The following is a 25,841-nucleotide window of genomic DNA, read 5'->3' as shown; positions in this document are numbered from 1 at the left end:
TTATACGATGGAATTCATAGATGCTTTATTTCATGAGTCGTGGGCCATTTGTTTTCATAGATATTTAAGGAAAAATAGACTAGAATTTGGTATAATAATTCATTAAGTCAGATCAAGATTAAAATAAAATAGTTATTTAATATTTCGCATTTTCATCAATAAGGATAAAAGGCTTTACAGAGCAATTCGTCCTCCAAGAAAGCCTTCTTCTATATAAAAAACAATTCTTTAAAATATTTCCACATTGACTTCCAAGCATATTTAGCGTCCATTGTCAGCTTTGGACAAAACATTATTAATTACTGACAAACATTGAGTTGAAAAGTGTTGTGGTTGAGTTCATAATTCACCAAAGTGTTGACGCAACACAATTCATTGAAATTACGCAAAAATCCACGCGTGTTTATTTCTCCAGATTAGGAACCCGTCCTAGACTAATATCTTCTGCGGTCGCGACTAAACTTCTCGTATCCTCGTCTATCTCCGGAGCCTCATGTGAGGACTGGGTTGAGGACGAGGAGATGATGGAGCAGCGTTCAACCAGACTACTCCAGGGTTTATTATTCAAGAAACAGACAATAACAACGGTCATATTGTCACAGCCTAATCCTCCAACTTGACAGTCTGGTGCCAAGCATCTGCAAATAAGGAACCGTTAGTTGAATCAAAGTTCAATTTGGTTGGAATTTCAATTGGTGCTCAGGATATATTCCATTTTGAGGTTGATCTAACCAGGAGTAAAATTAATTAAAAACATTAATATGTCTTGCAAGATTCACTGATATCTTAAACCAAAAAAGTCTTTAAGGCTTCTTTTAGCCAATTTTTATGAAAAAATTGAATTTAATTCAATGCAGAGGATCTTAACACTTGAATGGAAAAAACGTTTTCTTTCCATGCTTTGATTGATATTTATCCAACTCGGATATCCGGTTTCGGAGATCCGGATAATTTTTAAATAGCCAGACAGTTCAATTCCATCTCGAGGGGCTTAGACTAGGGGTGCATTTTCTTTAAAAATCTCCCCCCTCCCTTTGAAAAATATATGGTGTCCCGAGAAGTCATAACTTTTTTTTCTTTGCAGAATTGCGGAAAATAAATGATCTAGGGTTGTTTTTCCTTTTTTCAGGGGTGTATGACCAAACAGAGAAGAGAAGAGAAATAAAAAAGTTCAAAGAAGAGAGGAAGAAGAAAAAAATGTGTCAATAATACAAAAAAAATGTTTAAAAAGAGGAAAAATTTCCACTTTGCTTGCATTTTCTTAATTAAAACTGGGAAATTCAAATAATTTAATTCAGTTTAGTTTAATTCAGTTCAATTTAGTTCAAGTTTAATGGAAAGTCAGAAAAGGGAAGATAATTGAGCTTGAATTTTCTTCCCCACAATAGTCTTGGACAATAAAATAAGTAAAAAAAATGAGATGAATTCTTTCCCCCAAAAAAATATAAAAAAGGAAAAGATTCAGTTTCGATAAATGGCTAAATATTCTTCAACTGAACTATTTTCCTGTATAGAAGATTTGTATTAATTTATTGGGTTCAATTAATTCAGGGGGAAACGCGCTTAAAAACAGGGAAGAAAAATCAACTCTAAGAATACAGAAAATACACCCAGTCCGAATTTTAAGAATTTGAGCCGCGTCTCAAGTCCGCCAAAAACCGGTTTCAATTGAGCGCCGGCTTAAATCTTGAAACATTGAATACAATTTTAAGTGGAACCAACCATATTTGAGCCGCGGCTTAAATACTTTAAATTCGTCCTCTGGTCGTTATGGTTCGAGTTTTTAAATATGCTTATAAAACTTTCATTATTTCATAACTGTATTCTGTTAAAGTTTGCTTTTATTGAACTTAGCAATACTAACAAAAAAGAAATCGTTTTAACACTGTCGTTATCGGTTAGCTTTATCCATATGTTTTCTCTCAGGGTCGTACTTTCGGTTAGTTTTATCCATATATTTTCTCTCAGGGTCGTACTTTCGGTTAGCTTTATCCATATATTTTCTCTCAGGGTCATACTTTCGGTTAGCTTTATCCATATGTTTTCTCTCAGGGTCATACTTTCGGTTAGTTTTATCCATATATTTTCTCTCACGGTCGTACTTTCGGTTAGTTTTATCCATATGTTTTCTCTCAGGGTCATACTTTCGGTTAGCTTTAACCATATATTTTCTCTCAGGGTCGTACTTTCGGTTAGCTTTAACCATATATTTTCTCTCAGGGTCATACTTTCTATTAGCTTTAACCATATATTTTCTCTCAGGGTCATACTTTCGGTTAGCTTTAACCATATATTTTCTCTCAGGGTCGTACTTTCGGTAAGCTTTATCCATATATTTTCTCTCAGGGTCGTACTTTCGGTTAGTTTTATCCATATGTTTTCTCTCAGGGTCATACTTTCGGTTAGCTTTATCCATATATTTTCTCTCAGGGTCATACTTTCGGTTAGCTTTATCCATATGTTTTCTCTCAGGGTCGTACTTTCGGTTAGTTTTATCCATATATTTTCTCTCAGGGTCGTACTTTCGGTTAGCTTTATCCATATGTTTTCTCTCAGGGTCGTACTTTGGCTCAGTATTAAGTGCTGAGTGCATGTAAGGAAAGCAAATGTTCGGAATTGACGATTTTAAAAATTGGAAAACTTGATAACCGTTTATAAGCCCAAAATGAACCAACTTATATCACAGCAATAGCGCAATCCGATATTAAGGACACTCCCTCAGATAAAAAATGTATATCTTGACAAATATTTTTGTTCTATTTATCCTTTAGACAATAAAAAAAGTTGCGTGCGTCAAGAGAAACTTTAAAGGAAAGTTGTTCTAATATTTTCCCAGGGCATATACAGATGTCCCAATAAACATGGGAATTCAGTGACAATTTTGATATACAGGGTGTCCCAATAAACAAAGGAATTCAGTGACGATTTTGATATTGTATTTGTAAATGATTTTTAGGAAAGCTGCAATCCGTATATATTTTGTTTGTCAGCTTTAAGAATTTATTTGTTTATGTTTTGATTGCTTTCTGTTTACAAACACAGTACAGTTGATCAACTTCACTGTTTATCTTGCAGAAATGTTACTGAACCTCATACAAAGTTTTTCAGAATAACAAAACAGTGTTTTACGGTTTACATAAAAATACTCTAGCAGGCGTATCTTTATTTCGACCATTGAAAAAAGAAAAAAAATTAAAAATGACGATTTTGAATACGTCTCTTAGTTCCCAATTCCCATGTTGATTTGAACAATAATTTTTAATGATCTGAAAATAAGGCAAATTTGTTCTCCCAATTTAGAGAATAAAGCTTTTCTTTAAGAAAACATAGAACCATGATATTTTCATAGGAAGCCTTGCAGTAGTTTCCAAGTTTTATAAACGAAAGTTTAGAATTACGAAGACTAAAAAATGAAGGATTATTTTATGTTTGGTTAAAAATACAAGCCTTATTTTGAACTTTGAAAGATTTCTGAGTTTTATTCATCGCAGAAGAAACCTAATATATTAATTAGGAGAATCTAGCATCTAGCAGGAAAACTAAATATTCTTCAATTTTTAGAAGAATATTTGTCTGATATTTCTAAAATATACAATGTATTTTGTCCCAAGCATACATTACCTTTAGAAAATAAAATATTTTTAAAGCATATTTATGAAAACTTGAGACGGGAAGGAGAGTCAGTGCTGTTAGATAATCATTATCCGGGGACATAAATTTATTGGAAATACCCCTTTTTTCTTGAAGATTCTTTTACCCATCCTCTTGTAAAATCATTCCCCGAAACCACCTTTCTGGGAAAATATTTATTATCCGTTCAATNCCCGGAATAGGATAAAAGGGTTCTTTAGTTGACGATAGAAAGTACTGAGAAGAAAAAGGGGGAGGGGGGAATTATCAATTGCAATTTTTAATTAATCCCCCCCGCATTTAAGTATATTAATATGAAAAATAAATTGGTTAAATCAAACAATATCTTTGCATCAAGGTGTTTCTTTCACTTTTGTTCCATATCAATCATATCAAAAAAACGGATTCCACTTATTAAAATCTATTCATGTTTAATTTGTTATTATTACTAAAGAAGAATTGCCTAAATTGCTTTTTTTTCTCGTAAATTTCTATTTTGAAAATTAATCAAGTTTATTCTTTATGGATTCGAAAAGACTTAAATATGGTGGTAAAGAAATACCCCTCCCCCCACTCCTTCGTCAGGTTCACAGTTTCCCCTCCTTAACAATAACAATCTTATTTCTGATGCAATCTTGGGAATCGTATTTTTGAATTTTGCATTTTACGAAAAATTTGCAGCTTAACCCGACAACTCAAACTCAGGGAATCATATGATTAGGAATCCCAACATGTTTGGAAATTTCAAATATATTCAAATTTTTTAATCGTTGTGTGAAATTGATTATCTTTGGGTGTCCCTAAAAAATGAGTATTAGAAATTTAATACTAAATTTTGCAATATTTAAATTACCAAATTAACTCCCTGAAATTTAAACCCATGGTTCAAAATTATCCCATATCATCAAAAAGCATTCATAGGCAAGATATTTCTTAAGCTTATATAACCATGCTCTGTTATTTACACTTACACCCTGAAACTGCAGTACTATTGAGCCTTGTAAACAAGGAGACGGGTTTCTAGTAAATTAATGACGGTGTTGATTTTTTAAAGATATGTTTTAAAGTGCATCAAAATAAAATGGATCCTAATGGATGTCAATTTATCAAGCAAATTCAGATTTAGTTTACCTGGTCCAAATCATCGTTCATTTTAAACACGAAATCACCCAAGGCCCGGGAAAGTGCTAGATTTCCGTTAACTCGGTTAAATTCCACAAATCCACCCGCTTCCGTTATCCTCTGCTTTTCCGCCGGATCATTTGGTTTATGGTCGGTCGACAGGGCAACCGCCGTTCCGCCGACACCGGCAATACACCGAGAATCCCCGGCATTTCCACAATACAAGACACCATCTTTAATAAGTACTACGTTGGAAGTACACCCTGCCATTTCGTTCATGAGATCGGGCGAGGCCTTCATGTTTCTATCATTTTCAAGAAAGCCCTCTTTAATTGCTGTCGAAATATCGCCGGTTTTATACTCCGGTCTGTTCACTATGATCCTGTGTAGGTGAATAGAAGCGTATTTAGCTATTTTAGCTCCACCATGACCGTCAAATACTGCGTAATATGACGCTTTAGGGTCTTCAGGAGAGAGTTCAAGAATGTGTTGATGGGCGTCTTCCATGGATACCCTCCATCCCTGCATGGAACTCGAAGCTACCATTACCTGAAAAAAGGCATCCCTTGAACCATACAATTACTAAGTTGGAAATGACATTACAGAAGAATTATATGTACAAAAAATCTAAGGTCTGGTTAAAACCAAAGAAGATTTTAGCATTAAATTGAGTGCAAACCACTTTTGATGCTTATCGAAGACCTATAAATGAATTTATGTAACACCCTTGCAATTATATCAGTGTTTTGATTCAATTTAACGCTAAAACGGCTGAACCGAATGGCACACAATTTTAGCGGGGGATTTGTCAATTCCCATTAACTTTAATAAAATCGGTCATACTTCAAAAATGTCAAATGATAAAATCACGCATTAGATGTTTTATAACTATTGATAATAACGAAGAGAATATCCGGCCTGACATACTAGAAAAAGTATGTTTATGTAAAAAACAAACAAATAAAAACTTATCAGAACTGACGCGCCGAATTCATTAAGACAGATTACGTTCGAATGAAAACATGAAAACCGAAATAATTTCACTTTAAAAATGTGGTGAATATTTATTTATCCTACCGAACTATTCTGCAGTGATGTTGTCTCCTTCGTGGTGATAGGTTCAGAAAGTGTATTTCCCATTTTTCTGAACAGATATGTTTCCTCCGTTTTATTCCATGTTTTTAGTTTTAATATTACAACACTGAACACGCCTGCGCACTACGCGGCACTATTCTCTAGATAAAAGGTCGTCTCTGCTCCGCAACTCTCAGAGAACCAATAATATTACGCTGTAGAAAACATGAATGAAATTATTCACGAAATTAAAAAAAGAAAGCTTGGATCCTCTCGGCGTAATTGGAGGATGTTTCTTAAATATAAATTTGAAAAGAGGGGGGTTTACAGGGGGAGGGGGTACATTAAAAGGGTTTGGTTTTTCAGAACAAATGGTTTGCACAAAAATCTCAGAAGTCGAATTATATTATGCCAAATATTACCATTTTTTAACCAAAATGTAAAAATTTGTTTAATCAGACGAATCAGACATATATAAAACCATTTTAACAAACCATATATCCAACAAACTATTGTATTTTTTTTCAAACCAAAAATATTAATCATTGTTATCCATAAATCTTAGACAGCCACATTTTTAACCTTAAACATGAACCATTAATGAACCAAAATTTAGCCAGGCAAAATACTTGAAAAAAAAATTCAAACCATTATTTTTAATCCGAAGGCTTTTAGCTTGTACTTATAGGTATTTGTTAATTAAACACTAAATTGATTTAAAATTGAATTGTGTTTTTGTTCAACCAATTGTTGCAGGTCTGTTAAGAGGAACAAACTTGTCTTGAATTTCTAATATGTAACTCAATAAATTTGCTTTTCGTATTCTTGTACATAAAATATAAATTAGAGGAGCCACGAGGTGACAAGTTTGTACCAGTGATGTTACACAAACCTTCCCTTCTTAGCAGTAATTTAAATATATTAGATACTTAGTTTCTCGTAGTTTTTGTCCAGCATTATATTATTAGAAATTAAACACTTTTAAATTCTAAAATGGTTATATTTTTGAGTAACAATGATAACATTTTCAAAAACAAAAAATTATTGAAATGCTTAAATTTTTGGTCAAAAAAATGCTAGGGGGGTTTGGTCGAAAATGATTATATTTTTGGTTACAAAATGCATGTATAACGTTCACACTTTTTGGGGAAATAGTTGTATTTTTGTTTCAAGAATAGTTATTTATTATAGTTTAAAAAACGGTTAAATTTTTGTTTTAAATATGGTTGCATTTTTTTTTTTAATGGTTTTAGTTTTAGTTCAAAAATGTTATAATTTTGGTCGAAAATGGTTGTATTATTAATAAAAAAAGTTTTACTTTAAGTCTCATAAAAGTTATATTTTTGGTCAGAGGCGTATTTGCAGGGGGCGGGGCAATAAGGGCTAAGCCCCTCCCTTTGGACCAGTGATATCTATGGATTTCATGGGGTTTTCAGGCCCCAACAGGTGCAGAGTGGAAAGAAAAAACGGGTCCCTCCCATCCCCTCTAAGCCGTCACTGTTCATACCAAAAACTAATAAATTTAATTGTTCTGGTTTGTGAATTTATAAATTGATGATTTCCAAATGTTTCAAACACTAATTAATACTTGAGGGTAAAAGTAAACACCCGTAGTTTTTAACCATATGAAAAAAAAATAACTCTTATCCATTGTAAGTTAAATTAAAAGTTTCAAGCTCAGAGCTGGATTAAGTTTTGAACAATTGAGAAACATCAGTTTACACACTTAAAGAGACACAAAAAAATACTTTTGAATTGAGAAGCTTATCTTAATTACACACACACTTAATTACTAGCTAATCCCTACAAATTAAGATCGAATATGCAATGTATATATCTGGACAATAGTCCAGTATTCAAACTACTGAAGAAGAGAAAATAGATTAAGAGAAGTCGGAGTTTATATACACTCACACCGCAACATAAACCCTTTTTTATTACCCCCCCCTACTCTTCCTATGATTTTGCCTTTAGAGATGAGATAGGGGAGTGTGTTAAATATTTTAGCATAAATTAATTCTTGTACCTTAAGATAATAGTTGTACAGATGAAACGCTAAAACTGTGCCATTTCTTATCTGAAAAAAAATATTTTGACTTAATTTCAAATAAATATTCTTTTTAATATTCTATTTAATTTTGCAGTTGTTTATTATATCAATACACGAACTAAATTAAATATGTATTGCATATTCCAAAGGAATTGAGTCTTTGTCACAAAATCTGATTTTCTAATCCATATATCTCTGCAACCTAATGTCGTAGACCATAGATATTTCATTTTATCGAATCTTATTATATTAAATAATCTAATTTTGAAATATCAAAGGTTTACATCATCAGGTTGCGAAGTTATTGTATAGATTTACAAATTAGAGTAAAATTAGATATTAGAATATTTCTATATATACATTTGTTTGTATCCAATAAACGTATGAACGGCTGAACCGATCGGGCTCAATTTTTTTACCACTCACACCCCAGGAAAGGTTTAGACTTGGTCGAAAAATGTTTTAATAGCATAGCACCAATTTAAACAAAAATTTTTCACAATTTTTGCTTATTTATAAATTACGATGAAAAATGGCGAATTAAACAGCAACAGATTAAAGCTATACAATTGTTAATAGAAAAGAGACACAAAGCGCAATGTAAACCAACTATTACTATAATGTAGAACTATGGTATTAAAATTTTGAATCGTATCTATTAATAGGCCGAAAAATTGGAAATGTTTAATGATTAATACACGACTTCACACACTTTTCACCCTTTAGTAAAAGTAATTTCAACCTAAGTCTGACCGCGTCAACCTTGTTGCACCGGCTAGTCCTATTGAGTGTCTGCTCTATTTACCCAATGTCCGGGTGATCTACAGTACAAACTGGGATCGGAAAGGTTGACCCGGCTGGAAAATTCAAATGTAATACGACTGCCCGTGACTTTAAAAACCTCACGGTTAAATTATGATCCAGGGTTGCACCCACAAAGAGACTTCAGAGACGATTGCAAGGAATATATACTATCTGTCTTTAAATTCATGGTTTTCTCTCTTTTCAAAATCATTGGATATGTCATATAAAAACCACATGCAAGACAGAAAATTTATTTTAAACTTGGGATCGTCATATTTGACGAGTTTTAGTCGTCTTTACAGTCTCATCCTTTGTTGGTAATCTGTATGTCTATATCTTTTTGAAGTTTATATGAGCCTCCATAAGATTGTTCTATATCATACTTCCGTATTCATATCTTTCTAACTCACAACGTTATCCTTTAAACCATTGTCTGCTATTGTTCTATTCCTTTATTTACAACCGGGCTTGTTGTCTTTTGTGTTTCTATTATCCTGTCTCTTCTATTTATATTTATATTCTGTTTATTATATTCTATTTAGATCCTGTCTGTTCTATTCTATTTAGATCCTATCCGTTTTATTCTATTTAGATCCTATCTGTTCTATTCTATTTAGATCCTATCTGTTCTATTTTATTTAGATCCTATCTGTTCTATTCTAATTAGATCCTATCTGTTCTATTATATTTAGATCCCATCTGTTCTATTTCTATTTCTATTCTGTTTATTCTATTCTATTTAGATCATATCTGTTCTATTATATTTAGATCCTGTCTGTTCTATTCAGATCCTGTCTGTTCTTTTCTATTTATATTTTGTATATTCTATTCTATTTAGATCCTATCTGTTCTATTCTATTTAGATCCAATCTGTTCTATTCTATTTAGATCCTGTCTGTTCTATTCTATTTAGATACTGTCTGTTCTATTCTATTTAGATCATATCTGTTCTATTCTATTTATTCTATTCTATTTAGATCCTATCTGTTCTATTCAGATGCCATCTGTTCTATTCTATTTAGATCCCATCTGTTCTATTATATTTAGATCCCATCTATTCTATTTAGATCCTGTCTGTTCTATTCTATTTATATTCTGTTTATTCTATTCTATTTAGATCCTGTCTGTTCTATTCTGTTTAGATCCCATCTGTTCTATTCTTTTTAGATCCCATCTGTTCTATTCTATTTAGATCCCATCTGTTCTATTCTATTTAGATCCTGTCTGTTCTATTCTATTTATATTATTCTATTTAGATCCTGTCTGTTCTATTCTATTTATATTCTGTTTATTCTATTCTATTTAGATCATGTCTGTTCTATTCTATTTAGATCCTATCTGTTCTATTCTTTTTTAGATCCCATCTGTTCTATTATACATAGATCCCGTCTGTTCTATTTCTATTTTACTTCCGTATAGTTCCTGCCTAAATACTTCTGTCTAGTTTCTTCCAAGATACTTCTGTCCAGTTCCTTCCTAGATACTTATGTTTAGTTCCTCGCTTTATACTTCTGTCCAGTTCCTATCTAGATCCTAATGTCAAGTTCCTGTCTAGTTCTTGCCTATATCCTTCGGTCTAGTTTCTGTCCAAAACATCATTCATTTTCCGTCAGTATTCAAGTTCTCTAAATTACAGATCAAATATTTGACGCGTACATTTAAATAACTTTTCTCCATGGAAATTTGAAAATTTCACTATATAAAATAAAACGATATCAAATAATTCACAAAACCACTAGAAAACAAGGTTTTATTTACTATCACATGTCTGACTTCATACTTGATGTAAAATATCTTAATATTCTGACAAATGCAAAAGTCAACACATTTGACAGAATTATAAATATTTCTACAGCAAAATCTCTGGCAGTTTTCTCATATTACATGTAAATTTTAACTTAGAGTTATAGTAAAACATCAAATAGGTCTGAAGTGGAAGAACTTTCTCCAGGTTGTGCCTTCATTGACTCCCGCTGAGATTGTGTTATAGCAGCTCGTAAATCTCTTTCGAAGAGATCATCTTCATCCACGAGTTCAGGTTTAGGTTTCTCTGGTTTAGCCCTCGGAGACTTTCTAGGTTCTCCTGGGGACCCAGAGCTTTGAGTAGGAGCAGAATCTTCGTTCGGAGCAGACTTCTTGAGTTTAGCATGAGTTTCAGATCTGTGTGCAATCATCTCTATCCGGGTCTTAAACGGTTTTCTGCAGACCGTGCAGGGATACATAGTTCCTCTATAGGTGGATCTATCGCCTAGACCCGGAGTAGATCTAGACCCTGTACCTAGAGCTGAGACTTGTCCAACCTTGACAAGGGTTGAAGGAAGAGGTACGGGAAAAGCAGCTGGAGATGTTTTAGAGAAAACTCTTCCGTCAGGTTTGCGTTGGTTTACGCTTGAAGATCTGGGGTTAAATAAACCAGAGACAAGATCATTCTTATTCGTGAAAACTATCTTCTCGCTCAATCCACGGTTAATCTGAGTCTGACTCAATTGCGTGCTTGAACATTTACGGAAAAGGCAAGATTTTTTTATAATCCCAGGACCTCCGAACTTCTTCATGTCGGCACAGTTTCCACATTTGCCACAGTTAGGTCGCTTGCACCCATCACAGGAACCACATTTAGTTAGCTTCGTGGGTCTAGAGGCTCGTTTTACATTAGGTTGGATAGAAATCGAATAACCTGAAACAAAAATACAAAAACTCATGTCATTCAATTGTATATCTGTTCAATATAATATAACAGCAAATTCTAAAAAAAAACATAATTCTCCTTTAGTCTGTATTCATTACTTTCATTCATTACTTGAATTACTATTATGGTGTAAGAAGTGATTGTAAAAACTGTTTAGAATATGAAATAAAATTTTTGCAAATGAATTTTTTCCTTTATCGTTGTTTTTGTCAGTGGTAAGGATCCGGATCCGTTGGATCCGCAAGATTTTGGCTTCCTGGATCTGAATCCGGATCCGCAAAAATATGCAGATCCACGGATCCGGATCCAAGGGGTAAAATTTCGACCAAAAACTGCAAAAAAAAACTTTTTTATCTCTAAAATCAAAATCTGAACTTTTGAAAATAAGAGAGATAATAAAAATTTCTTGGTTCATAAAGTTTTAGGATCACAATATGCGAAAAAAATAAACAAAAATTTGAAAATTATTTTTTGTTAAACATATCAGTAAATCTTAAAGAAATGACCTGGATCCGGATCCATTTTTTTCCAATGCGGATCTAGCATCCGGATCCGCATTAAAATTAAATGGATCTTAAGCGCTGGTTTTCGTTTATTTATTTACCTTGTTTAGTTCTGACCCTGATAGGTATTCTGATCTTGCTTCCAAGTGGTCTAGGTACTGCAGGAGCTGGTAGAACACAACCAGGACACTTCTCCTCCGGACAGTTTAAACACATCACGTGTACTCTATCCTCAGAGAAGTACTCAATAACCTTGTGTCTGGAGGCCAGGAGAGAGAGGAAAATATCATGAAACGGAAGTTTAAGAAAGTTTTCGTACTTTGTTACCCAGGCCTTGGTTCGTTGCGCTCCAGCTCCCTTGGATTGACGGCAAGCGCGTATCTTTCTCTCCAAATAGAGAGCAACCTTGAGCGGTTCCTTGCAGAGGTTCTCGTAGGACTTGACATTGCTGCACATGGAGATCTTGCTTTGCATACAGAGATTGTTGAAGAATGAATTATCATTGTTTTCCTTCCAAGCAATAGTGTGATAATACTCTAGACCCTCCTGAAATATGTTAAGTTAAGAATCCAACATTTCATCACATATTTAACTAATTTTACGTCCTAAAAATCTCCTTCAATGGACATTCTAAAATGTGGTCTGTCTTCTCAGAACTATTAGGACACCCAACTACTTGGAACAATATTATTCTATTTTCATCCTGAAAATATATCTACAGTTGTCGTCGTATATATCAATACAAAGATGACGACTATATATTTTAATTTTGATTTCTACCAAGCGTTCAAACAGCAGTGAAACATAAACATGTAAACAATTAAAAGTTGACATTAACAGCTTCTCTTTGTTTACATGTAAACTTGTAATTTGAAATTAAAAATCGAAGTACCTGAATAGATATAGGATGATGTTGGAGCCCACCATCCTGTAGTTCACCTCGAGCTAGATACTTGAGCCCCGCCACACGGCTAGACTCTACAAAGGAATCCTCCGCCGCCGTGCACTTAATGACAGCGATGTAGTGCGGCGGGACCCGGTTTATATTCTCCTTTAGAACCTGGAGGTCATCATCATCTTCATCATTCTTTTCATCAGTGTTTAACATCCTCTGACCCTTGCTCCTCGTAGAGTTAGACTTATCGATCAACTAAACAATAAAGACAATTTATTTATTCATTTATTTATTCATTTATTTATTTATTTAAAGCAGACTTGCTGGGTTATTCTGGCCCCAGACAAGTCACACCCATCAGTATTTCAACCTGAACGATTGCTTATGATTGATTGATTGATTATGTACCACTTAAATCAAGTGTAAATCCATTCCACTCCATGAAGCAGTGCTTAGGATCCATTTAATTTTGATCCGGATCCGGATCCTGGATCCGCTTTTCAAAAAAATGGATCCGGATCCGGATCCAGGTCATTGACCAAAAAAAAAATTTTATTTTAGTTCAAATGTCTTTTCATACCTAAAAAAATGTTAAACATTTTAACATTTTTTATACTATTTTTCTATTAGTTTGCACAAAATGATAATGCTTTTTTTACTTTATTGGATGAAAAAAAAAAAACAGGTCTAATTCATATTAGCTTTTAGTAGAAGGAGGGCGTTTGGAATATCTGCCTTCAGGCAACTCCTTAGGTCTGATTTGAATATCTTCAGGGCAGAGAACAGTCTCTTTATACTGGGAACACAAGATGTTCCTTAGCATCTGTATCTTTTTAGCATATGTGCGCCCCATCCCTTTCCCCCCTCACTCTTACACATCCTTACACCTTAATTTGTGAAGACTAAATTTGCTTAGTTGCAATGGGGAAAAGGGAGACTTCTCCCCCCCCTCTCTAGTTATTAAAGGGGGTGGGGGGAGGGGTGCACGGTGGAGGTTTGAGTTAAGATTTGAGCAAGATAGAAACCTGAGACCCTGAGAACATTTTTAAAATCTGTTAAACAATTCAAAATAGGATATTTTTAAGGAAAATTAACGCTGTTTTGCACATTTTGAAAAATAAAATTGTGCTTGGATCCGGATCCGTGGACCCGCATTTTTTTGCGGATCCGGATCCAAAGAGCCAAAATAATGCGGATCCAGCGGATCCGGATCCGGATCCTAAGCACTGCCATGAAGGATTGAAATGTTTAAAATATTTGATTGGGGATTTTTAAATTACTTCTTTCTAAAATATTATTTGACCATTTTGGACACGCAGTGGAAATGTAAGAAAAACCAAGGTTTCTTGTTGAAACAATACGGTTATTTTAAGTAATAGTATCGGATCATACTGGCTTTGACAGTTGTGTTTCTAATTCCAAATCGGAATATCAAGTGCTTCTACAAATAAGAAAACAAACTCTTCTTATTATTATTATTATCATTATTATTAATACAGGGTGGCCAATAAACAATATTTCTTAAAAAGCAATAAAAAAAGGACATTAGCTCCGCACTGTGCTTATATCAATTTGCATTAAGATTCCTAGTGAACGTAAATAGTAAATCTAAACTAATCAAATTACCTTACAATCCTTCTCCATGATATGCCTGCCGTAGGTTTGGTTTAATCTAAACACTGTGTAGCAGAGAGGACAGGTATATTTTCCTTAACAAAACTATAAACTTAACAAACGTCCGTCTAGTCTGAAAAAAGGAATTCTTTTACTAGTTTCTTTAAATTAAGGAAAATAAAATATTTTCGCCATCTTTTTTAATCTTAATTTTTGACAGACGGAGTTCAGAGAAGATTTACCAATTGTCTTAAGAAAAACTTTTGTTGGGAATATTTTGGTTGTACTTTTACCCCATAGATCCAAATCTGGTATCAGACAGCAAACTTTATTTTACCCCACAGATCCAAATCTGGTATCAGACAGCAAACTTTATTTTACCCCATAGATCCAAATCTGGTATCAGACAGCAAACTTTATTTTACCCCATAAAATCTGGTATCAGACAGCAAACTTTATTTTACCCCATAGATCCAAATCTGGTATCAGACAGCAAACTTTATTTAGAGGAAAATAGGGATCACCTAATTCTTTAGAAATTTAAATATATATAAAATATATATAATAAGAATGCTTTAGTTTTTAGTTTTCCTGGTTTGCATAAAATACTGTAGTTGTCAGGTTTCTCCGGAGAAGACATAGGAACTGCGCGGCCCGGAGACGGTTTCTCCGGAGATTTTCTCCTTGGAGTAATGCTCTTAGAGGAAGAAGATGACTTAGAAGGAGAACTGGGAGGTTGAATCTAGAAATAGTTGTTCATCAACCATTATCAAATAGAAAAATTGAACTTCAATGCAAAAATGTTAAATCTTAAAATTAAATCACTCAAAGAAGACTGTTGGGGCCGTCCTATTTCCAAGCTCCAGACTTGAGATTACCGTACTAAAAAATCAATTTTAAAGTTAGGTTTTATTTTGAATCCCATCACTACGGACATCTTACATTGATGTATTAAAAAATTTTGATGTATAATTAATGATTATATTTATGGGTAGCTTGGGAACCCAGCGGAGACCGTGAAATTAAGTTTTCCAATAAGAATAAGTTTAAATCTGAAAGGGAACCCAAAGTGGAACCCCCAGACTGCCTTCACTGCACTTAACACCCCCCGTGCAGATAGCGGTCTGGAGTCCAAACCGGAAGGGTGCACAAATTTTAACGCTCGTGCCCTCGTGGTTCATTCAGATGGCTGGCTGTCAAAATGATTAATTGTGCACCCAACAGCTACCTATAAAAGTCAACACACTTAACTTAAGAGTTTTTAACCAAGCTTCCTGTAGTTCCATCGTTTTCCCCAATAATTTAAGGCAAATCGGTCAAGGGGTTCCTGAGTTATAATCGGAACATAACAAACCAACCAACAGTGATTACTACTTTATATAGATTACGGAAACAAAGTCTAATGGTACCTTGCTGTTTCTTCTCGATGATCGGACAAACTTTGTTATATCATTTGTATTTATAGCAACTGGGTGGGGTTCACTCTTAGATTTCTTCTCCTGCTTCTGAATATACTTCATCACGGCCTGCTTGGAGAAGAACTTGACCCCCTCGGGGGAAATGAAGGTGATGTTGGTCGTGAGCTTCCCCTGTAGGTTTCGCAAGGACGTCATCACAGATTTCCAGTTGGCCGGCAGCCAGGGGACATTCTTCAGCTTCAAGCAGCTCACACCTCCCGAGCTCTGGCCACCGGAGGATACAGGGCTACCAGAGCTTGGAGTAGATGAAGATATTGGGCTCCCCGGAATCAAATGAACGTCCTAGAATTATTTAAATTTTATCATGTCAGTCAAACGTTTCGAAGAAAGTTTTAAATTAAAAAAGTAAGATAATAAACCCTAAACATGACCAAACCCTAAGAATTGATAATGCGAATAGTGTAAAAAAGTATAAAATGCTTCACGCATTATTTATGATTATGTTTAAAACTAGATTGGGAACCCGACGCTGCCCAGGTTACTCATAGTTACTCTCCCGTTTACCCGCACTTGGTCTTATATCATGATTTGTGCTATTTTTCCCAATACATAAATAAATAAAAAAGTTGATCCACTCAATCAGTTCTTAGAATCCGGATCCGGATCCGTTGGATCCGCAACATTTTGGCTTCCTGGATCCGGATCCGAAAAAATATGCGGATCCACGGATCCGGATCCAAGGGGTAAAATATCAACCAAAAACTGAAAAAAAAACCTTTTTACTCATAAAACCAAAATGTGAACTTTTGAAAAAAAAGAGAAATTATGAAAATTTCCTCAATTCTGAATGGCTCATCAAGTTTTAGGATAAAAATAAGCGAAAAAAATAAAATTGGATCCCGATGCAATTCTTTCCATCAAAATTAAATGGATCCTAAGCACTGCACTCAACTTAGAAAAATAAAACCAAGCCAAGAACATTCCTGTGGTTCTCCCCAGGTATCCAAGAGTTATGATCGGACATACAAACAGACAAACAAAAACGCTTATTTATATATATGTATAGGTGTTATCATAAAACCACTGTTCGTTTTTTGTAAATCGATTTAATGAAAAATCTACCTTTTCCTTTGTTAGTGTAATCCGTTGACTGGATACGTTTTCCTTTGTTAGTGGGATCCGTTGACTGGATACATTTTCTCTGATTGGAGTTATAGTAACAGAGGTAGAACCGGATATCCTAGATATAGTCTCAGATAGTGAACTCAATATTGGAGAAGTTTTCGTAGATGATGCTATACTTGGAGAACTAGTTCCTACCAGTTCCTCAGCATAGAGTTGGGTCGGAGAATCTCCAAGAATTTTCCTCAGTTCGTATTTCCCCTTTCTCTTCCTACCGGAGCGTCTCAACCCATTGCTGGGTTCCGGTTCCGAGGGTTTTTTAATCTCCGTACTGCTGGGTTTAAACAGCTGTCGAGGCTGCTCCGATGTTCTGGAAATTGAGATGGAAGAATTGCTAAATCTCAGAGGAAATTTGGAAAAATCATATTCTAGACTTCCGGAAATACTTTTAGGGATAGGCGATATCTCCGCAGTGGGTTTAGCCAGGGCTTTTATGTAAACGTCAAATTCTTTTGGTAAACGGTACTCAAGGCTGGTTCGGAACAATGGATCTAATTTGGGCCAAACAAAGAGTTTCTTAATCTTCGCAGGTTTAGGTCTCAATTCCAGAGGATCTCCTAACGGGTCCATCTCGAATGTATCAGGGTAGTCCATAAACAGAGGTTCCACCCAATCATCTTCCGTCTCGGTTTTGATAATAACCGGCTCAGCCGCCGACATGTTCCTGGTTCGAACCGAGTTCTCCGCCAGGCTGAACACACTACCCAGAGAAATACCGAACCCAAAGGTTTCCTTAGCAGGAGCGGACTTTCTTTTTTTCGAGGGTTTTGCATCAAAATCATTTTCATCGTTCGGTTCGATCTTAATCTTCACAGCTAGGTCCTTCTTCTTTACAACTTCTTCTTCGCTCTCTAGGTCCTCCTGAGCACCTGGAGAATAATCATCATCCTCATCCATCTCCATGCTGACCTGAGGACCCTTCCTTCTCTCAGAGGTGTATAGGAACGGAGACTCGGGATCCATGTCGTAAATTTGACTGAAAGTGTGAGGTTTGGCTCTGCGGTTCAAGGTTACTCTTCTATGTGGGGGTCCTGAGACTGGATCTGCATCTAAGGAAGAGGAAGGTCTGGATGTATTTCCATGATTAATAGATCCGAAATTCGGTGAACAGGTTTGAAATTGAGTTCCTTCGCCAGAATTTCGTCTAGAACTATTGGAGGAACACTGCTCGCTTTCACTAGATTTAACACTTCTTTTGGAACCGTTCCCTCGGGATTTCTTTTTAGAAAGTCTCTTTGCAACGGGTGTGTTCTTTATTTTTTTTGGTAACACTGACTGTTGTTTAGGTCTAAGTCCTAAAGCTGGAAGAATATCGTTTAAATCTTGAGTATCTCGAGTTTCCTGAGTGTTCTCAATATCATTTTCATTTTCATTTTCATTTTCACAAATCGATTTTGCTTTCACTGTATGAGAATTGTCATCTGCAACAAGACGACAAGGAATTTTTATTTTTCGTTCTGAAGGTTTTCTTCTGGTTAATACAGGTTCAGGGATTAAGGATGGTTTCTCTTCTAGCTTCTCAGACGCTTTTTCTTCCTCCTTCGGTTCCTCTTCATCCATCTCGGTGTCTCCTTCCTCTGAAGAACTAGGAGATTCACTGTCAGAGTATTCCTGTATACCGGAGAAATAAAAATATTTTGGACAATCCTTATCATCTTTTCCATCCTCGTTATCCGATACTAAATCAGGGTCCCTGAGAGTATTGAATAAGATTGGTCCATGCTCCTTGATGTATTCCCGTTCTTTCTCCGCTTCCAAGTCCTTTATTCGTTTAATTGCACTTCTAGGACCTATCAGAGGTTTTGTTCTGTGTGGTAGTGGAATGCTTTTCAGTGTAGGGTTCATGGTGGCATTTGGAGTATTTTTCTTCGTAAGATCATCTTTCAGGTTTTTGTCTTCTTCTTTCTCCAAAGTAGTTTTAGGATTGTCCGTGACTTCTATCAGATTATTTTCTTCATGTTGGTTCTTTTCTTTCTCTTGATCTTGATCATAACCTTGATTAAAATCTTGGTCTTGAACCTGGCCAGGATTTAGATCAAGATTATGATCTTGGCTCTCAATCAGATCTTTATCTTGATTTTGGCCCTGAATCCGATTAAAGTCTAGTTCTAGGTCCTGATACTCGGCCTGACTCAGATTATCATCCTGCTCTTGACCTTGGTCCAGATCAAGGTTATTGTCTTGGTCCTGACACAGATCCTGAACTTGGTCTTGAGACTTATCTTTATCTTGGAATTCATTCGGGGGCTGATCCTCAGCTTGCTCGTGGTAATCGTCCTTTTTCGTGTCTTGACCCTCGTCCTTGCCCTGGTCCTTTTCCTTTTCCTTGTCCTTGTCCTTGTCCTTGTCCTTGTCCTTGTCCTTGTCCTTATCCTGATCCTCCTGGTCCGCCCAAACACAGAAAAGAAGAGACATATTTAGTATTTCATCTGAAAAGTAGAATAAAAGGATTAAGGATTGAGGAGCTATCACAGATAAAAAATCTAGGTACAAATAAATTGAGTTTTTATATCTAGTTTAAATGAGCTAGGTGAAAACTAGTTTCTTGATTGTTGGATTAAACTCTGTATCAATCATTTTCCGTTTGTTGGGACGCTCCTGTTCTCTCTTTGCAATAGTTGAGGGTAGAGGGAGAGATTCTCCGCTAGACGGAGCTGGTTTATTAGAGAAGTAGGGTGTTCTCAGGGCAGCACTACTATCACACCTCTGCAGAGAGAAAATATTAAAATAAATCTATGAGTAAGAATGAAAGAGTAAGGCTGATGAAGGCTAGCTAAGTAAGGACGAGATAAGGATGATATATGCTGACTGCTAAGAGTATGGATGAGATTTGCTGGGTAAAGTAAAGTAAAAAGAAAAGAGGAGTAAGGGTAAGTACGAATGAGACAGGCTTAGAGGAAATGAGCAAAATTTATAAGAATAAGANCCCCCAATAATATGAGAAAGACTAGTATTGTTTAATAATGGAGAGAAGGAGTTTCAAAAATAATTTTGAAGAAATGATTCAATATAAAGAGTACTAATCGAAATTGTATACAGAGTTATACAGGGTTACCCACACAAGGATGAGACTTTAGACGACTGTATGGAATTCATACTGTCTGTTTCTTTTATATTCACAATTCCCTGCAACTGTAAACGTGTTTGTTTCTTTGCCAAATCATTAAATAAGCCATGAGATATATATATCTAGGGCAGAATACAAAATTTAACCATGGGATCGTCACATTTAAAGAGTTTCCGAACGTCTTTACAGTTTCATCGTTTATGAGTAACCCTGGGCATGGAAGGCTCTATGCAAGGATAAACATGACCTTGAGAGGGCAGAGAGCTAGAAGCTGTCCCATGAGCTGAAGAAGATCATCTCCTGCTGCTGTGAATATATCCTGGAGCGGGGTACCAGGATGATGTTTGAACTGGATAAAGTCAGGTAGAGCCTTTAGTCCAGGCCAACTCTCCTCCGTAGGGGTTCCCAGGGCCTAATTTAAAAAAAATTTATTTTAATATTTTCTAATTTAAGTGAAAGTGGACAACTGAGAATCAACACTACATGAACTTAAAAAGTACATAGTTCAAATAAAATAAAATAAAATCAAATCAAATCAAATCAAATCAAATCAAATCGAATCGAATCACATCGAATCAAATCAAACCAAACCAAACCAAACCAAACCAAACCAAATCAAATCAAATTAAATTAAATCAAATCTAAATGTGAAAGGGAACCCAAAGTGGAACCTCAGACTACCTTTTATGTAAAAAAGATTTACCTGGAATATTTTCGCTAATTGATCTAGATCAGTTTCTCCAGCTAGGAATGGTATACGGAGAAGTAACTCTGCCAGTATACAACCAACAGCCCAGATATCAACACCTAGTTTAATCATTCAGATACAAACTTAGCCTTGATCTTTCGGTAAAATTTCTTCAGTTTAAATATTTAAAATATTTTTTCTATTTCTTCGCTTTTTTAATCTGTTTGTCTTCTAAGTTATTTAAAAATTCCAAAATATTATGTTAATAATTTTTTTCTTCTCAATTTCTTTAAATTAATTTTTATCCAATTTCCCCCACATTTCTAACCAGTTTGTTAGAGCTTAGAATTCACTGTATCTTCACTGTATTGGGATCCGCATACATATTCGGCAAAATAAAAATACTTATGCTTTCAAATGTCAATCTTAAAAGCAGACTAATGAAATATTATTGCATAAATAACAGCATAAAAAACTTAACATGGCATAATTATCTTTAAATTTACCGGTTCCGTAGTTTTTAGCTCCAAAGAGTAATTCAGGAGCTCTGTACCACCGGGTTACAACAACGTGAGTATACTGTCGGTTTGGAGATCCAAAATACTTGGCGAGACCGAAATCTCCGAGTTTAAGACAACCCTTGCAATCCACCAGGAGATTGTTTGGTTTCAGATCACGGTGCAGGATCCAGTTAGCATGAAGATATTCAAGACCTAACACAACAAACATAAATCAGCGATACTATTAATGGAAAATTCAAAAAAAAATTATTTTGAAATACTTTTTTTTGATTCTCTGAATGTTTTTTTCAAAATATGTTCTTGCCTTGAAGAGTTTGGAGTATGTAGGACTTGATGTTGGCCGCAGATAATATTATATTCGTGTCCTGTTCAATTTACATTTAACATCAACATTCAATCATTTAAGCATGAGCTAGACTGAACCTGGGGAGCTGACCAGCAGAAGTAGCAGAGAGACCTAGATCATTTGGACAGGGGAAGACTTGCAGGGATGTTGCTTAAAGGTTGTTTCCTAACCACAACCCCCCAAGAAATTTATTTGATCCAGAGCTTAAAAATTTGAATGACCATTTGACAGTTGAATTTGAATTTAAAACAATTATCTCAAACTTGTCAAAAATTTGGTAATTTGGCAATTATGAGTGATCAATGATCATTAAATCTTATGAATCAAATTCATATGTTTCAATTTGCCTAGGGTGTTAGTCAGTGCTATTAAACCCATTTTATTTAAAAGTTATGAGGAATATTGTAAATCCTATTTGAAGAATAGAAATTTTCACATAAAAACTGAAGAACTGAGAGAAAATATGCTGATTGTTTGATTGATGCTAGTTTCCTTAATTATAACTTCCAGATCAGTGTCCATAAAGTCCATGACAATGGACACATTGGACTTGTGTCCGAAGACGTCCACCAGCTCAATTATGTTTTTGTGATGAACTTCTTGCAGTAATTTGATTTCTCTAAATAAAAATATTTGAAACTAAAAACAAATTAAATAAAAGATGAAAATAAATTTGTAATGAAAAAAAGCGCGGGTTGAGACAAGATAATTTGAAATAAGATAGAAAACTGATTGAAAAATAAGACAGGATGGGTTGAGAAAAGATAGAGAACTTAACAAATAAGACAAGATGGGTTGAGATAAGATTAAAAACTGATTGAATAAGACAGAATGTGTCGAGATAAGATAAAGAATTAATTTAGTAAAATTGTAAAGGTTAATATAACATATAACAAATAGAATAAGATTGGGTGGGTTGAGTTAAGATAGAACTGATTCAATAGGATTGGGTTGGTTGAAATAAGACATAACTGGTTGAATAAGACAGAATGGATTGAGATAAGATAGAGAAATAAGTTTGGGTGGGTTAAAATAAGATATAACTGGTTAATAAAGACAGAATGGGTTGAGATAAGAAAGAGAAAATAAGTTTGGGCGCTTTAAACTAAGATTGAACTTGTTGAATAAGACAGGATGGGTGGAGATAAGACAACTACAGTGCTTATCAGAAAGACCCGGAATTAATTTACAATGTGGTCTGCCTTTCTTGAGCATTTAAAATTGTCAGAGATATACATGTAAACTCGCCTGTAACTGTAAACTGTCAATTAATTCCGGGTCTATCTGATAATGACTGTAGTTAAATAAGACAGAATGGGTTAAGATAAGATAAAATTGCTTGAATAAGACAGAATGGGTTCAGATAAGATAAAATTGCTTAAATAAGACAGGATGGGTTGAAATAAGATAAAATTGCTTGAATAAGACAGGATGGGGTGAGATAAGATAAAATTGCTTGAATAAGACAGAATGGGTTAAGATAAGATAAAATTGCTTGAATAAGACAGGATGGGGTGAGATAAGATAAAATTGCTTGAATAAGACAAAATGGGTTCAGATAAGATAAAATTGCTTAAATAAGACAGGACGGGGTGAGATAAGATAAAATTGCTTGAATAAGACAGGATGAGTTGAGATAAGATAAAATTGCTTAAATCAGACAGAATGGGCTGAGATAAGATATAATTGCTTAAATCAGACAAGATGGGTTGAGATAAGATAAAATTGCTTGAATAAGACAGAATGGGTTGAGATAAGATAAAATTGCTTGAATAAGACAGAATGGGTTGAGAAAGGACAAAGAGAGACCTAAGAGCAGTTCTGTTGATTCCATCTTTAGCCTCAGCTCTTGATCCTAATTTAATCTTTTTTACCGCAACTATCCTGAAATAAAAAAAAATTTAAAAAATATAAAAAAATTAAAAAAAAATAAAAAAAAACTATCCTTAAACAAAATGTTTAAATTTATTTATTCAAAAAAAATCAATCAATCATCCATGGAAAAATAGACTCCATTAAAAAGTTGCACGTGTTATTCATTTAAAGGGAGTGTTCCCGAAAAATTGAAGGGAGTATAGGCTTACGGCGAAAAATAAGCGCTTTTGATCGCTACTAATCTTACTTCTTTCTGTTGCGTCTATAAGGATAAAACTGTTAAAAACTACTCATATACACAAATCATTCAAATATGACACACAATAGTCATCGATTATTTTTCGACGAATTCGTGAATAGTTAATTTTTCACAATATTTTTGATTTAAAAAAAAAATAATATTCCGCTAGCGCTGAATTTTCGAACATTCCTAAAAAAAATAAGAAAATTTAGTATTCATAATCCTCAATTCGAAAATCGTCAAATTTCAAATAGAAATATTACAATGATAACTCTGATATTTTTTCTTAGACAAACATCTAATGGTGCCGTTGTCAACATAACATGTGATTTTTGAAATGTAAGGTTACTTAAAATTACGAAGACAGATCTTTTTAGAAAAGCTGCAATACAATTATCAGCATTACAATACATTACATTACAATGTGATATTTCAAGAAATATACGATACCTGCCATCGTTCTCCTTATCCCTAGCTTTGTAAACAGTAGCAAACTGTCCTTCCCCTAGGAAATCTATTTTCTCATATCTTCTCAGTTTCTCTTCAATACTAGACATTTTCTACCAGAAGTTCATCTGAAATATACTTCACGTTAAGCTTTACACTATGATAGCAAATCTGAATCCGTCCTAGAAAAAATGGATCAGTTTCCAGGGCATGAACATTTCAAGAATTTTTAAATTTCTTTCTCCTTTTTCCGATTATTTTTATACTAAACTATATGAATCCGGGACCCCCCTCACTTCAATTTTGAACATGCATCTCGATATGTAACACATGTCTATAATTGGTCATGTGGCCACAGCGCCCGGTCCGCTAGCCTAACCTAGCCACGGGCTCGGCCCCCTAACCTGTCCTATCCGCGACACTCGGCCCCCTAGCATGTCATGGCCGATGCGCTATCTCCTATCTTAACCTAACCTGCTGAAAATTAGTAGGTCATTTACAAAATTGATGGGAGGGGTGGGGGTAGGGTGGTGGTCCAAACCTCGTTTTTTAGGACTGACTCTGGATTTTGAAAGATAACAGTTTTTTGTGCAGTTTTAGTTGAGATTTTACCCATAGGATCAAAATCCGTTGATCCACTTTTTGGCGGATCCGGATCCAGGAAGCCAAAATGTTGCAAATCCATCGGATCCGGATCCTAAGCGCTGATTGGCAATTCTGTCATATTTAGGTACAGATCTAACAAAACCCTTTAATTATTACCAAATTATTTCTAGCTTAGCTTTAATTTTGCTTTATAAACGCTAGGCTTAACACACAACTGTTAAACAAACATTGCCGACTAAACAGACGCTGGCATTCTCACTAATATATTTCTTGAATTTTGGCATATGTGGTCTAACTTTTAAAACCATTGGCAAAAATAGTGTGACCGATATATAAAAATAGTGGGAATGGGGGGAAAGGGGTTAGGTACAATTAGTGAAAATACGCACTGTTTCATCAAATACCTAGATTATTATATCCATCCATATATTCATTAATTCCAGAGTTTTTCAACGTTACTTGTTTGAACATATTGATCGTTTGAACTATTGTTCAATCTAACTACTGATAATGACGTCATGTTCCTGCATTTCAAACAACACTTTATTTACTCATTTGAATTATTAAATATGCAGTTTAAATTTTTTATATTTCATAATATAGGTCAAACAATTTTTCATCAAATGATCAAAAAATATTTCACATGGACATAAAAATAATCCAAATGACCAAATAAAGCTTGAATAGTTGAAATGAGAAAAAAGTATTTTAAATAAGCAAATTAAAATTAAGTTCAAATTGACCAAAGTACATAGGAGCAAAAAAAATAGTTCAAATGATCAGAAAGATATAGTTCAAATGAGCAAAAAAATAGTTCAAATGAGCCAAAAAATATTTCATACAAGCAAAAAATATTTTAAATGAGCAAAAACATATATTTTCAAACGAATCAAAAAAGAAAGTTCAAATGAGCAGCTACTTTTTAGTCCAAAAATCATATTTGAAAATTACCTATTTTTTGGCTCATTTGACCTATTTTTTTGCTCATTTGAACTATGCTTTTTGCTCATATGAACTATGTTTGTTTGCTCATTTGAGCTATTATTTGGCTCATTTGAGCTATTATTTG

The 25,841-nt window shown here is 34.5% G+C and overlaps 3 protein-coding genes across 3 annotated transcripts; all 3 read right to left on the bottom strand.

The window, feature by feature from the left end:
- Positions 1–10: 10 nt before the first annotated feature.
- On the bottom strand, positions 11–6,034 carry LOC111711024 (uncharacterized). Its single transcript, XM_023485252.1, has 4 exons — positions 5,830–6,034; positions 4,755–5,301; positions 1,935–2,583; positions 11–644 (listed from the first exon to the last, which is right to left on the bottom strand). The coding sequence occupies exons 1-4, from the start codon at positions 5,890–5,892 to the stop codon at positions 404–406; spliced, it is 1,500 nt and encodes a 499-aa protein (XP_023341020.1). The 5' UTR covers positions 5,893–6,034; the 3' UTR covers positions 11–403.
- A 4,382-nt stretch (positions 6,035–10,416) lies between these two features.
- On the bottom strand, positions 10,417–19,417 carry LOC111710946 (uncharacterized). The gene is made up of 7 exons (XM_023485156.1): positions 16,922–19,417; positions 15,791–16,141; positions 14,973–15,123; positions 14,394–14,476; positions 12,765–13,022; positions 11,974–12,418; positions 10,417–11,357 (listed from the first exon to the last, which is right to left on the bottom strand). Exons 1-7 carry the CDS (start codon positions 19,394–19,396, stop codon positions 10,585–10,587), a joined length of 4,536 nt encoding a protein of 1,511 aa, XP_023340924.1. The 5' UTR covers positions 19,397–19,417; the 3' UTR covers positions 10,417–10,584.
- On the bottom strand, positions 19,410–24,320 carry LOC111710955 (cyclin-dependent kinase 7-like). Its single transcript, XM_023485167.1, has 8 exons — positions 24,170–24,320; positions 23,413–23,487; positions 22,096–22,222; positions 21,562–21,622; positions 21,243–21,449; positions 20,752–20,855; positions 20,296–20,460; positions 19,410–19,687 (listed from the first exon to the last, which is right to left on the bottom strand). The coding sequence occupies exons 1-8, from the start codon at positions 24,274–24,276 to the stop codon at positions 19,508–19,510; spliced, it is 1,026 nt and encodes a 341-aa protein (XP_023340935.1). The 5' UTR covers positions 24,277–24,320; the 3' UTR covers positions 19,410–19,507.
- Between the last annotated feature and the right edge of the window lie 1,521 nt (positions 24,321–25,841).

This window comes from Eurytemora carolleeae, unplaced genomic scaffold, assembly GCF_000591075.1.
Source record: "Eurytemora carolleeae unplaced genomic scaffold, Eaff_2.0 scaffold32, whole genome shotgun sequence".
Lineage (NCBI taxonomy): Eukaryota > Metazoa > Arthropoda > Copepoda > Calanoida > Temoridae > Eurytemora > Eurytemora carolleeae.
This window is presented reverse-complemented; position numbering and strand designations above follow the sequence as displayed.